At 42.2% G+C, this 15,535-nt stretch overlaps 1 protein-coding gene across 4 annotated transcripts in view; it reads left to right on the top strand.

Annotated features, from left to right (window-relative positions):
• EPHB2 (EPH receptor B2) overlaps nt 1-15,535 on the top strand; it is a 200,120-nt gene that overhangs the window by 90,667 nt on the left and 93,918 nt on the right. For all 4 annotated transcript variants that reach the window (XM_063436983.1, XM_063436982.1, XM_063436981.1 and 1 more), the window contains exon 3: nt 7,962-8,646. In XM_063436983.1, coding sequence (XP_063293053.1) covers nt 7,962-8,646 — 685 coding nt within the window. The remainder of the gene's footprint in view (nt 1-7,961; nt 8,647-15,535) is intronic.

Here is a 15,535-nt window from a genome sequence, read left to right as displayed (position 1 = left end):
GATGCCCCTTATGTTTATGTCACACTCACGAGATATAAGTGGTTTTCAGGCACATCAAATAGATGAGTATTCTTAAGTCCCTCAGGGTCAGAGTAGTAGTTTGGACATGTAAAGAATAATAAAAATCGACATAGTGTAACGTTGTTATGTAAATAAAATCACAGCTTTAATGGTTGCACTTACAGTGTAACACTTGTAAAAAGGCCCATCAGAACAAGTCTTTTCCTCCCATCAAAAGTGGAGCAGAACGTCCTTGTTGAAATTTCAGGCAGACAGTACACAATAGTAAAATAATAAAATAACAAATAACAATCACTATCAGTCTCCACAATAGTAAAATAATAAAATAACAAATAACAATCACTATCAGTCTCCACAATAGTAAAATAATAAAATAACAAATAACAATCACTATCAGTCTCCACAATAGTAAAATAATCAAATAACAAATAACAATCACTATCAGTCTCCAATAGTAAAATAATAAAATAACAAATAACAATCACTATCAGTCTCCAATAGTAAAATAATGTTTAGGCATTGTCAAGCCTAAACATGACTTTGAATAGGTAGATTTATTGAACATACAGCAATATTGATAATATTGGAGAGCTGCAGAGGGACTCTGCTAATGCTTAGGGATACATAGAATTTATAATTATGGCACTATACAAGAGGTATGGATCGTCTCCATATAAAATCTACTTATAGTGTTAGGAATTGGAAGTTATCTATACGATATCTATTCTAAGCCAGAAAAGGTTGAAAGCAGAAAAAAAGCTAAAAACAGCAATCCTTTGGTCTGGACATATGGCCACAGCAACAGCTCCTGGCAAAACACGTACTGAGACAGGTGACGGCCAGAGAAAAGTCAATCGCACTTATTCCCACAAGTTCCCCCGTCCTTAATGGGCCCCCTCCCTCACTCGCCCGCAAATCTCAATGACATCTGTCAGGAATCCAGAAACAGTTCATGAGGACGGGTCAGATATAGATATTAAATTAACGCAGAAAATGGCGTCCGCACAGGTCATACCAGGATGACTTTAGAGAAAGAAAAAGTTTGCAATCACATTAATTAGTTTAATTAATTTGTTTCTTAATGATGTAGTACGGTGGATACAAGGGATGCCATGATACAATCATTCTAAAATGTTCTGAATGGAATTATTTCCAATAGATAGGATGTAGGCTCACAGATATCCTCAATTAAAGTACAGTTATAGACATTTCCTGTAACTGACCGAAATCTTTTATGTCAATCTTTGTTACTGAGCTCTTCATAGACTTCCCTTTGTTAAAGGGACGGTAACACATGCCTGGATGGGCAGTGATATAAATACTGTTACATAGGGCTGACCATATTTCTAGATATTTTTTTTGATGTGCGGCGTTCTTTTTATCCTAATAATCAGCCTTCAATCTGAATGTACCTGCCCGCAGCTAAACTACAGGTACATCAGTCGCCCTATGTAAATAAAGTCATGGCCTGGTAAGGGGCTACAATGTAATGTCTGGGCTTTCCTTTAAACTTGCCAAAAACAAGGTGAATAAAGTAGAACAGCAGTCCCTGGTAAATGACGTCACCCCACGAGTGGTCCTGGGAGGGGATTGCCAGGAGACACCGTAATTTATGTCCTTATAGAGGAAAATTGCTTCCATCCTTTCACTTCTGAACCTAAAAAAAAAAAAAAAACTTTAAAACTGAAAAATGAAGATGTTTCTTTCGGTTTTCACCACGCCACACTGACAAGCTCCCCTCAGCCCCCCTGCTGAGCCGCTGGGCCTGAGCCAAGAAGCCCTTTTGACACAATCGCTGAAACTTAGTTGGCATAAGAAAGGAATCTGTCAAGAAAGGGGAGATTAAAATCTGTCAGACAAAACACCTTCTCTCCCCCCCACCCCAGACCCTTTCTCCCTCTCAGTATAGGGAAAGAAAAGGGCCTTCACTAGAGGCCAAGTGTAAAAACCTGCAGCCTCCATTGGCTGCTCGAATGTCTCAAACCAAAGGCTCGTAAGACCAGGCTAGGCCTCACCCCTTCTTTCTTTGATCAATGAGAAGAGGTTGTGAAAAAATGATTGGCGCTCAATGGCAGAGGTCAACGGGCCAAACCTCTTTTTTCCCCCCTCTTTCTTATTCAGCTTTTCTGTTGAAATTCCCCCGATATGCAAAACCAAGTAGCAGCCCCCCTCCACCTGCCATGTTGTGCCCCTTTATCTCCGTCTCCATCTTTTACCTTTATCTCCCCTCCTACCCAATCTGCTAATGAGGCCTATGGGCCTGTTGTAAACTGTCTGAATGTATTATTTTGTTTGTCGTGAGTTCTTGGCATGTTAATTAGTGAGGAAGAAGAAAGGCAGAGCGCTCTAATTAAGCTCTGGAAAGGCATGGGGGCTGTGACAAGGGGGTGACTTTCTTGGCCTGGATAAAAAGAAAAGTAGAAGCGTTTGAGTGGCACATTTTGGAGGATTAGTTCAGCCGAGATGCTTTCGGTGTCAGCATCTCACAATAAAGGCTTTTCCATAAAGCATGCCTCGCTTTCTCCATCCCCCCTCTTTGCTTTGCCGCAAGTCCCGGTCATTCTCCACACACGAAGCCATGACAACAGGGCCGTTCTGTGGAGGGGGGGTTGGGGGGCGCGTTGAATGGTGAATGAAGATTGAGCGTTGTAGAAACCCCTCAGAGGTCTGTCACAGACCCGAAGGGTGTGGCACTATTGATCCTTTCTCTCTATTCTCAAAGTGGTATTGGGAAAAAATAAATCACAATTATAATTTTTATAGAAGTGAAATATACTGTGTTTGTGTAAATTCTACCAGATGCGACATAGACAGTCATTCAGCTGTGCTAAGGCATTCCCCGCCTATATGACTCGTTATGAACGCTCAGGCATTTTTAGTGCATATGTACAGCAGAGGGTGCGCAGCGCAGACAGTATGTAGAGCAGAGGGTGCGCAGCGCAGACAGTATGTAGAGCAGAGGGTGCGCAGCGCAGACAGTATGTAGAGCAGAGGGTGCGCAGCGCAGACAGTATGTAGAGCAGAGGGTGCGCAGCACAGACAGTATGTAGAGCAGAGGGTGCGCAGCACAGACAGTATGTAGAGCAGAGGGTGCGCAGCACAGACAGTATATATAGCAGAGGGTGCGCAGCACAGACAGTATGTAGGTCAGAGGGTGCGCAGCACAGACAGTATATATAGCAGACGGTGCACAGCGCAGACAGTATGTAGAGCAGAGGGTGCACAGCGCAGACAGTATGTAGAGCAGAGGGTGCACAGCGCAGACAGTATATAGAGCAGAGGGTGCACAGCGCAGACAGTATGTAGAGCAGAGGGTGCGCAGCGCAGACAGTATGTAGAGCAGAGGGTGCGCAGCGCAGACAGTATGTAGAGCAGAGGGTGCGCAGCGCAGACAGTATGTAGAGCAGAGGGTGCACAGCGTAGACAGTATATATAGCAGAGGGTGCGCAGCGCAGACAGTATGTAGAACAGAGGGTGCGCAGAGCAGACAGTATGTAGAGCAGAGGCCGCACAGCACAGACAGTATGTAGAACAGAGGGTGCGCAGCGCAGACAGTATGTAGAGCAGAGGGTGCGCAGCGAAGACTGTATGTAGAGCAGAGGGTGCACAGCGTAGACAGTATGTAGAGCAGTGGGTGCGCAGATCAGACAGTATGTATAGCAGAGGGTGCGCAGCGCAGACAGTATGTAGAGCAGAGGGTGCACAGCGCAGACAGTATGTAGAGCAGAGGGTGCGCAGCTCCGACAGTATGTATAGCAGAGGGTGCGCAGCGCAGACAGTATGTATAGCAGAGGGTGCGCAGCGCAGACAGTATGTATAGCAGAGGGTGCGCAGCTCAGACAGTATGTATAGCAGAGGGTGCGCAGCTCAGACAGTATGTATAGCAGAGGGTGCGCAGCGCAGACAGTATGTAGAACAGAGGCCGCACAGAGCAGACTGTATGTAGAGCAGAGGCCGCACAGCGCAGACAGTATGTAGAGCAGATGGTGCAGAGCGCAGACAGTATGTAGAGCAGAGGCTGCACAGCGCAGACATGCTCCTGAACACCATTGCCCCAAAAAGTAAGCCCCAAAACCCACACTTCCGGACGCATCCGTAAATAACTCCATTTCTGGAGAAGAAACGGCTGAATCCCGAAAAAAGACCTGCCCCTTAAACTCTCAGAGAAAAAACACCCAGATGTCCAAATCAGCTTTCATGGATGCCGTGATCCGAATAAAATGATGAAGGGAACACCACCCTCCAGTGGCCTTTGCCAAGAACCTGTTAAATACCCTACCGATAAGGATCACCCGACATGCGAAGTCCAAACGGCCAATCAACGACTATAATGTACGTAACGTAACTTTTTTGGCTTCCATGACCTCCGACACCGCCCCACGAAGAGCAAGCAATTTGTCTTCTGGCAAACAACATTCTCCCCTGACGGAATCTATCTCCAAGTCCAAGAAACTCAAACACGTTGTGGGACCAACCATCTTGTCACCCGCCAAAGGTACACCAAAAACATGCGCCACCCATTCAAACGTTATCAATCCTATACGACAAGCCTCTGAACCGGAAGGCCCGACGCACAGAAAATCATCCAGATAGTGGACCAGAAATGTCATTCCCACCTCAACCCTGACCACCCACTCCAAAAAGGTGCTACATTTTTCAAAGAAGGCACTGGAGATAGAACACCCCATGGACAAACAGAGATCTACAAAATACTTGCCCTCAAAATAACAGCCCAACAAATGATGACATTTGGGGTGAATCGGAATGAGACTTGGCCAGCAACGTTCCTGGGCCTGTCTCCTAGCAATGTCAAGGCCCACTCCCCTTAGATACGCTGGTACTACATACTCCTTGCAGTGCTCACTGTCACTGGATCTATACTCCTGGCAGTGCTCACTGTCACTGGATCTATACTCCTGGCAGTGCTCACTGCCACATGATCTATACTCCTTGCAGTGCTCACTGTCACATGATCTATACTCCTGGCAGTGCTCACTGTCACTGGTTCTATACTCCTGGCAGTGCTCACTGCCACATGATCTATACTCCTTGCAGTGCTCACTGTCACATGATCTATACTCCTGGCAGTGCTCACTGTCACTGGTTCTATACTCCTGGCAGTGCTCACTGTCACTGGTTCTATACTCCTGGCAGTGCTCACTGTCACTGGTTCTATACTCCTGGCAGTACTCACTGTCACTGGTTCTATACTCCTGGCAGTGCTCACTGTCACATGATCTATACTCCTTGCAGTGCTCACTGTCACATGATCTATACTCCATGCAGTGCTCACCGTCAAGTGATTCCGAGGCAATAATCACTGTCACATTATTTAGAGACTGCGCTATCGTTTGACACGCTGAGTTGGCCATTGCACTACCAATTTATTAAGGACAATGCATGTCTGCACACACTAAGATACATATTTGATAGGGTTAAAATCTAGGAGAGACCAATTCCACCCCTCCTTTAATTTGGCAGTAAGAGGAAAATTGTACGAGCCAAATATCCCATCTTTCCTCATATCACCTCGTGGAGAACCTGAAGCGATTATCAGATCTCAGCATTGCCGCGCAGTGGTTTTTTGCATCCTTCCCACATTACCTCTTCAGATCCCCTAATTTATAACACATGTCCTGCACCGTTACCCGGATGGTTCTCCATCCTGATCTTTGCAGAAGAGGTGACCTGAAGCATCCACTATTTGTATTTACATTGAAACTCTGGGGTGCATGGATGTTAATGATTCTCTGCGTTTACTCAGGCTACCAATAAAGTGGACTGAATAACAAGTCACAGGTCACACTTCTGTTAGTGCCACCATACTGTGGCCACGTGGTAGTGTTGATCTTTGGATTTTATTTGAAAATTTCTAGATCACAAGCTACTATTTCAAGTTTCGTGGTCCTCTCTCTAGGTGTGCACCCTAAACCTATTTATTTACTCAATAACAGGGCAGGCTTAACAGGATGAGCCACATCAGAAAAGAGTTCATGAGGAATGCTGTGTTAATGGCAAGAAAGAGTTAATGAATCTCCTTTAACAAAACAAACAGGTTCATTTTGTATTGTTGACAGGAGTTGATTAATGGGATTTTCTTTTTTTGATAAGAAAGAGTCCACAAAAAATGTTGCATTGGTGACTAAAAGGAGTTTATGGGAGAAAGGGTTAATTGAAGTGTTGCGTTAATGATAGGAAAGGGTTAAGGGAATATACTAAGTTAATTGCAGGAAATATTTAACGGTGTATGCTGTGTGACTTCTAGTAAAGGATTAGAAAGCGATGTTTTGTTACGTGCAAGAAATTGTTAATGGCCTGAGCTGTGTTATTGACAGCCTAGTGTTATGGTATGTTAATAATAGGGTCGAGTCACTGGTATGTGTTGTGTTAATGACATATTATACACTATGTTAATGGCAGGAAAGAGTTAATGGCACTTCTAGCGTTAATGACAGCCAAGAGTTAATGGACTATGTTGGGCTAATTGGATATAGCGTGTTAATGACAGGAAAGAGTTAATGACCTTAGGCGTGGTTATAACCAGATGGCTTTTATGGGCAATGCTGTGTTAATGACAGGAAAGGGTTAATGGGCGATGGGTCCAATCCAGAGGTTGTGGAAATACAGCAGAGGATATGGGGAGCTGTTATCTGTTAAATGAATACCATTTCTGGGACACAGACCAACACTTTCTCTTGTGCAATTTGTCAGCCAAGACCATTTCTTTTAAACAGCTTAGAGCTTTAACCCTCTCAGTACTAGAAGGTCTGACACATTTTTCTACGTAGGCCTTATGTGTTGAGAGTAGGACGTTTTGTTAAAACGACCCACAATGAATTAAAGAAAATCTATAATGTTTAAAGGTTTAGATTTATACCTTTACATGTTCACTAGTAAACTGGCTAAATTCAAGTCCTACAATACTTTTAAAGTTATCTACCGGTAAGTGGAGTTAAAATGCTTTTTTTTTTTTTTTTATCACCTTAAATTGGCCCCTGCCTTTTCTCTGTGCTATGCATCAGATACAGCAAATTATAATTTGTGCTAAATTGCCAAATGAAGTGCAAAATAGTTGTTAAAAATAACTTGATTTAAAATGTTTTCAACATGTTTTTTTTTTTTCAAATACATTTTCTCAGTAAAGTTAATCTAAGCAGAGTTCATTTGTTCTTGTTTTCTAAGAATTTATGGCAAAATTGCTGATTTTGAGAAGTTCCCCAACCCAGCCATAGTTACAGCCTGGCTATTTTAGTCTATATTTTGTGAGTTGTTTTTTTAGTTCACCATAATTCAATGTTTATTGACTAAATCCCTCGGTTTCAGTGACGCAAGGGACACCGGGGATAATGCATTAACCTAGAAAATGTGACAAACGAATTGTTACTTCTAAGTAAAGTATTTAAAGCGGCACTGTCACTGTCTGGGGACTCTGCAGAATACGCAAAGACTTCTGACGTTGACATCGCCACTTGACATTTACTTACCTGAACCTGTCACTCACGGACAAAGCCGCTTCCTCCAGCCGGACCTCTTGGCTGGACTGCCATGTTAGGTCAAACTCTATGTTTGATATATTTTCTTCGTGAAACTGTAGCTGCGCCAAATAAAATGCAGTGTGACACAAAATGACTAATTAGCCAGGTAAAAAAGTGAAATGTTCTCACAAAAATCAACATATATCATTAAAAAAAGATAGATTTAATAAATGTTTAATATGAGGAGTGACAGTTTGATGGTAATTGTCCTTTAACCCCTTAAGGACACGACGTGTGACATGTCATGATTCCCTTTTATTCCAGAAGTTTGCTCCTTAAGGGGTTAAATCTGATCAGGACTATGCCCAGCACTCTCTGACTGATTATTGCCCTTTCTACTCATTGTACATGGTGCAGCGTGCATTGTTTGTATGTTTAACGGTCATGGTTTTCTTGTTTCCTTAGTGGGAGGAGGTGAGCGGTTATGATGAGAACATGAATACCATCCGTACATACCAGGTTTGCAACGTCTTTGAGTCGAGTCAGAACAACTGGCTTAGGACCAAGTATGTCCGACGGAGAGGAGCTCACAGAATCCATGTGGAGATGAAATTTTCTGTGCGGGACTGTAGCAGTATTCCCAATGTCCCCGGTTCCTGTAAGGAAACATTCAACTTGTATTACTACGAGTCGGACTATGACTCTGCCACGAAGACGTTCCCCTTGTGGATGGAGAACCCATGGGTTAAAGTGGATACTATAGCTGCTGACGAGAGTTTTTCCCAAGTAGACCTCGGAGGTCGGGTTATGAAAATTAACACAGAGGTGCGGAGTTTTGGGCCCGTTTCCAAATCTGGTTTCTATTTAGCATTCCAGGACTACGGAGGATGCATGTCTCTTATTGCTGTTAAAGTCTATTACAGGAAATGTCCACGTATAATACAAAATGGGGCCATTTTCCAAGAGACACTGTCTGGGGCAGAGAGCACCTCGTTGGTAGCCGCCCGAGGGATCTGCATACCTAACGCAGAGGAGGTGGATGTACCCATTAAATTGTATTGTAATGGTGATGGAGAATGGCTGGTGCCAATCGGGCGATGTCTTTGTAAAGCCGGGTATGAATCGGTGGAGAATGGGACTGTTTGCCGAGGTAAGATGGTCCTTTTTTGATAATTTACTGTAATGTATTTTCCACAGTTATTTTTGCTAGTTATTAATCTGTGAATCATTTTAGTGTTTGGTATATACGGATCATTCCTAACGCCCAATGTTATTCTGAGTGTGTGAGGAATATGATCCCTGCTTTGTAGCTGTGTGCCAGGAGATTACTCCAGAATATGATTGGACTGAAGGCAATGAAGGGGTTTACCCTAAAATTGTAAGTGGGGCTACTTAACAGAGTAGGAATTTTGGAGGATTGACAAGAAATTGCAAATTGTATGTCAAAATGGGTGAGCTGTAAAAATAACTTTTTAGTTTTTTTCTTTTTTCGCTCATTTGGCCCAAAAATTCAAATTTCCTTGTAAACTGTCTATGATGCCCGTAAAGAGAGCAAAGACCTATATTATGGCAAAATAAAACAGCAAAATATGTAGTAAAATAAACTACAACCCTGCCGCCCCCCAATGTGACAGGACTCATCTCACTGTAGTCTTTGTAGCCTATTACCAGGACAGTTCAATTTCAGCAGTTTGTGTGTCTCTGCAACTGGTAGTGGCGAAAATATTTAACATTGGCTGTGACTATTGACTCAAGCTAAAACCAGGCGTGCAAAATAAATTATTATTGGTATTTTTGTAGCACCAACTTATTTACAAGTTTATTAGGGGGAATTTAACAACTAATGAAACAAACTATTCTAAATCCTGACATGAACGTAGGTTGGTAAGAACCGTGCTCGAATAGGCTTAGAATCTAGAGGAAGTGGGGTATAAATACACAATAGGAAGGACAGAGTAGGTGGTAGGAACCAAGTGACAGACTGTGAAAATGACCGAATTGGAAGGTGAGAGTGAAATAGAGAACGGATCCACTAATGGAATTTTAGAGACAAATGACAGTTACCATGGGAGGCCATAAACTATTCTGAAGACGCGGGTTTAAAGGGACTTCTTAACGAAGAATTGAAGAGTTGGGGAGAATGTGATGGACTGTCTGTGAGAAGTCCTGTAACGGTTAGTTAGCAATACAGGTACGAGCAGCAAACAGGAGGAGGTCATAGACGAGTGGCGAGAAGGGGTGGATCTATGAATTAGTTGAGAAACGTAGCAAGGTATAGAGCTGTAGAGAGCTTTATAGGTTATTATTATTATTGCCATTATTATAGCGCCAACGGATTCTGTAACGCTTTAATATTTAGAGTTAAATTCTATAGGGTTCAGAAAGCCAATGTAACATTTGACAGAGGGGTGACGTGTAAGAAGAGTAACAGGAGAGAATCCCTTATTTCCTTGGGATTGTTTTTCCCAGATTAAAGAGGACTTCTTCAGGGTAAATATATAAAATATTCAGAAATCATTTATTCTTTGCTGTCAGCGTTACTGTTACCTCCACATTTTGTTGCAGAGATATACAAAACGTACTAAACCAGCAGTCACTATATCCCTTACTTTACTTTCACATTATGCTGCCTTACGTTGTGGCGATCGTTTATGAACGCCCAACAACTGATCTACAGAGCATTTTGCCAAGTTCCACTCTTTTGAACATACATGGAGTAACTGTGCAGGAACACACATTTTGGAGAATCTGGAACTCCTGTTGTGGCTGCTGATCCAAGACCAAAGTAGTTGTCAAGCTTCCAATAAATCTATTTGGATTATTTCTGCTACCTGGTGAGGAGCATCGGGTCCAGCGGTGTATGTGAATTTTTCACAGTTTTTTTTTTTTGGAATGTTACTGGTCTTTTTCTCTGATGCTGAATGAAGCTGTGAAATACAAGATTCCATACAAGTTGTTGTTTTATGTATGTTATATGGGTTATATAATCATTTCTGATCTCACATTACAGTTGTATTTTATAATAGTTTTTTACACTACTTTAATGTTTTTCCTTTTCTTCCATAAACTGGGAAAGTGGTTTTCTAGAACATCTGTAGGTGGGTAGTGGGCGATGCCTAGGGTGGACCGTAGTGCATATTTCCAAAAATGCCTCTCGAATAGGATAACAATTAAGAGTGTGGTTCTTGGGAAGTCTCTACACATTGAGGGATGTTGCAGGCAGCCAGCAATGGGGACCATAATTGTAGTCTGTAACGCTGTGCCGTTGGAGTCAGATTAAGAATAATTTACTCTGTGATTAAATTGATTAATTTGCTTGCAATTTAGCCAGAACAATGTGTAGGTGGAATTGTATTCTCTATGCAATCCAAACATGTTATTTTCTCATAACCAGATGCACTTTAAATAAATTCACATTTTTTTTCTCGGAAAGGAGAAAAAAATTAGTTCTTGACTCAGGAATGTGGATTTGATTTCTCCCTGGATCATCAATCTATTATGTTAAATGGTTTATCTAGTTATTAAAACACTTTACGTCTTGATTTGCTAAAAATGCGTATTGCCCTTTTTTAAAGACGTACAGCGAATTTGACAGCACACACCGTCTACAGCAGACAGAGCCATATCTTTCCATATATCTACAACTGTACTTGAAATCTGTCAATGAATGACCATCTATATTTTGTACAGTTCTGTTAATGAATGGATCATGTTTAAACTGGAGGCTTATGGCTATTCTAGAGTAGGGTAGGCAACATTTTAGCCGAACTGTGCCAGATAAAACTTTTCAGTCCCATTGAGTGCCTGTCCTATATTTCTCCTTAAATTAACTGTATTTTCCTGTATGCTATGCTGCTTGTGTATGGATGTAGGGTTGTATGGCTTGTATAGGGTTGTCTTCGTGCGTATGTGGGCTGTTATTATGTATATGTGCGTGAGCGGTTTGTGCTTTTGGGGTATTTAGAGGAGCATTGGAATGGACCTGTGATGGAGCGACGGTAAGCTTACCAATAGTTATGAAGTCAAATGCCATTATAAAAATGAAAAAATAAGTGCCGATAATTAAAAAAACCAACAGTTAAATCTCCTCGCTGGACTAAATTTTAGAAGGCAAACCTCATTAAAATGCAGAATAATAACTGGTGCTGAAAACTGAAATAAAAAACCCAATCCGTGTTGTTTTAGTAGACTTTGAAATTTTAATAATATTATCTTTAAAACAGTATGTGATTTCTCTAATTATGGGTAAATTGACAAAAGGTGTCTGTTGGGAAATGTAAGAAGTTATTCAAGTATATTAATCTTTCCCTGTGTGTCTCATAATCAAAATAAAATGTAAAGAAGAAAAAAAAAAAAGTCAATGCCGAAATGCTGAGAATGTGATTTAGGAATAATTAGGTACAACATGTACTTGCTATTCATTTTCGTTACTTCTCAGTCTTGGAATTTTAACCCAATATTGTTGGGAACAAAAAAGTCAAATGGCCTTTAATGTGGATTTTTGTTGTACTAAAATGAAACTCTGTGGGCATCATAACCACTTGGATGGATTGAAGTGGCTATGGTACCTGGAGTCCGTCGACGTCGGGCCCACACCACTTTTAACAGTTTATTTACAATTTATTAGAAGTTCTTGGTCCAGATAGCCTGAAGCTCTGCTTCCAATGACAACATGGCAGAGGTAGAACTGTGGTCCGCTTAGATCGTGGCAGGGGTAATGGGCACTGATTGGCTGAGAGCATTAGCTAAAAATGCCAGTCAGACAGTCACTGCCCAAGTGGTACGACATGATGCAGAAGCATAGCTCCTCCATCATATCATCATTAGAGGCCAGGCTTCTGGCTGCTGGTGATGAAGAATCTCTAATAAATGGTCAGTAAACCGTTTTTGTATTGATACAGGTCCAAACGCCAACGAAATCCAAGCCCCATTGCCACTTCAAGCTGTTAAAGTGATTATGGTGCCTATTATGTTACTGTAAATGGACACTCCAGGCATGTTTTAATGCATTATTTGAAAACAAAAGAGCCGAAGATTGGAGGTAGGAACAGGCTCCGTGTGCTCCTGCTTAGTGCACATACACGTACATACAATTTGGACAGCAGTAGGAAGTAATGTCACTGATTCAGAGACCTGTCTTGTAGCGATAGAGATTTGTATGAATCGGTGCAGTGATAGGCCAATCTGGGCTCTTACTAAAATGTGAATAAATATGAATTAAAAGTGCACTCATCATTTTAGGCCAAAATAGCTATTCATTTAGTGATGGACTACTTTTTAATTAACTTCTGTAGAAATAATTTTACCCCTTGGAAAAACAACCCCTGTAAAATTGACAAATCTAGCACTGCATGTGGCATATAAAGTGTATGCATTAGGGTATGTGCCCATGTCTAGGCTGAAGGGTTTGGGGTGTTTTGTTTTTTCTTTTTATTTCTTTCTGAGGTTTGAAATCCAGAATATTTCTTGGTCGCTAGTTTGAATGTCAGGAAATTGGCCCCTGGGGTCCCCTGTACGTATCCGGCCCAGTCCTCTCTCAGCAGTTTTCACAGAAGCCTCATATTATTTCAGTCAAACACATGGGTCAATTCACATCTGGTTTAACTGCTTAATGTTAGAGGGGACGCCAAGCGCGGGGACAGACACGCCGACCCTATCTGCTGCCAGGAATGAGCCCTTCGCAGGATGATGTCATCCGCTGTCAGGTGGGATCAGTGGCTGTGATTGGCTGCTTGGTTGCTGTGCCACACAATATCTCATTGCAACACTTCATTACCCAGCAGATATAAATACGCTCGCAGGTTCTCGGGTCCCCCGCTGCCGGTATGGGAACCCCCTGACGACTTGCTGACAATTTACAGCTTGTAATATTTGAAAAATATTATCGTGCTTAGGTTACCGTGAGCTTGGAGACGTGGAGTGACACATCTCGCGGTGAGCGTGCCAGCATCACCGAGCTTGTGGGTTAATACATACAGTGAGATGTGGTTACTGGACATGGCTAGGAGAATGGACCCTGTACATGGCTATTCCTTAATAGTTTACAAGGCAATCGATAATAATGAAAACGTCCTAATTGCGCTATTTAATGGAGCTGAGGATTCAGAGACCTCTAAGTGTTTAACGGCCTGAGTGCCAGACTACCACTGCGCCTGAGGGTTGCATTATTAATCCAGTTACTGTTCCTTAGCTTGAAAAAGGCACCCAAGTGAAAAGAAGGGGAGGGGGTATTAAGATTGAGAAACTTGGGAGATAGGTATGCAATAAAGAGCGAGAATGTTGAGAAGCTCGGCATGTACTAAGGAATGAAGCAGACAAGTACAAATCAGGAGCAATCGCCATGGAAACCAGTAGAATGTCTCTCCATTTAGCACTTTGCAATCATAATAGCACCTGTTCTACCTTGATAAATATCCCTTAATATGTGCTCTATGGAGTGAGAATATGTGGATGTAATTAATAGCAAGACACTAGCGATGTACTAGGTAGTGAGAAACTAGAGATGTAATCAAGAGGGAGAAGCTGGGGTGTAATAAGGAATGAGAAGCTGTGGATGTAATAACTGGTGAGAAACTGGGGGTGTAATAAGGAGAGAGAAACTGGGGAGTAATATGGAATGAGAAGCTGAGTGTAATAAGGAATGAGAAGCTGGGGATGTAATAAGGAATGAGAAGCTGGGGGTGTAATAAGGAGAGAGAAGCTGTGAATGTAATAAGTAATGAGAGGCTGGGTCTAATAAGGAATTGGAAGCTGGGGACGTAATAAGGAGAGAGAAGCTGGGGGGTGTAATAAGTAAAGAGAAGCTGGGGGGTGTAATAAGAAATGACAAGCTGGGGATATAATAATGAGAGAGACGCTGGTAATGTAATAAGGAGAGAGAAGCCGGGTATGTAATAAGGAGACAGAAGCTGGGGGTGTAATAAGGAGTTAGAAGGTGGGGATGTAATAATGAGAGAGAATCCGGGGGTGTAATAAGGAGTGAGAAGCTGGGGGTGTAATAAGGAATGGGGAGCCAGGGATGTAATAAGGAGAGAGAAGCTGGGGATGTAATAAGGAGAGGGAAGCCAGGCATGTAATAAGGAGAGGGAAGCTGGGGGTGTAATAAGGAGAGGGAAGCTGGGGATGTAATAAGGAGAGGGAAGCTGGGGATGTAATAAGGAGAGGGAAGCTGGGGGTGTAATAAGGAGAGGGAAGCTGGGGATGTAATAAGGAGAGGGAAGCTGGGGGTGTAATAAGGAGAGGGAAGCTGGGGATGTAATAAGGAGAGGGAAGCCAGGCATGTAATAAGGAGAGGGAAGCTGGGGATGTAATAAGGAGAGGGAAGCCAGGCATGTAATAAGGAGAGGGAAGCCAGGCATGTAATAAGGAGAGGGAAGCCAGGCATGTAATAAGGAGAGAGAAGCTGGGGGTGTAATAAGTGAGAAGCTGGGGGTGTAATAAGAGGTGAGAAGTGGGAGGGTATGATCTAATGGGTTAGCAGAGCTTTGCTCCCTCTCAGTGTATCGGATTGCGCAGTTATAAAGGAATTAAGCTTCTAATTGCAGGGAGTGGCTGCTCTTTAATAAAGGGGATTTTTGGCAGTCAAGGCTTGTTAAACTTTTTGTTACATTGTTACATTCGCTTCCAGGTAAAGCAGAAAAAAGACAAATGATAAAGCCCTTATTTCCATCCTGTGAAGAAAACGGCTTATTTTTGCATTATAATTCTCCTTTGTTTTAAAAGAATGTCTTAATGTGTTACTTTCCCCCCTTAGATACCAGGGGTCCCTTTAATAATAAGTAAATTAATAAACAGAGACAACATTTTATACATATTTATTTTCTATTATTCTTTTTTACATTTTAAAGACGCACTCCACATTGTAATCAGACCCTCCTCCTGGGAACTCCTAAATCCTGGTTACTATTGTCCAATCCCTAAGCCTCTGACACAGCACATGCACAGGAAGCACCCCAATCCACTAATCCAGTGTGGAATCGGGTGACTTTCATTAAGAGACATTGCGCTTACATCAAGCGTCCGGTGTATATTTGGTATAT

Source organism: Pelobates fuscus, chromosome 11, assembly GCF_036172605.1.
Source record: "Pelobates fuscus isolate aPelFus1 chromosome 11, aPelFus1.pri, whole genome shotgun sequence".
Lineage (NCBI taxonomy): Eukaryota > Metazoa > Chordata > Amphibia > Anura > Pelobatidae > Pelobates > Pelobates fuscus.
Note: the sequence above shows the minus strand (reverse complement) of the source record. Positions and strands in the feature narration are given on the sequence as shown.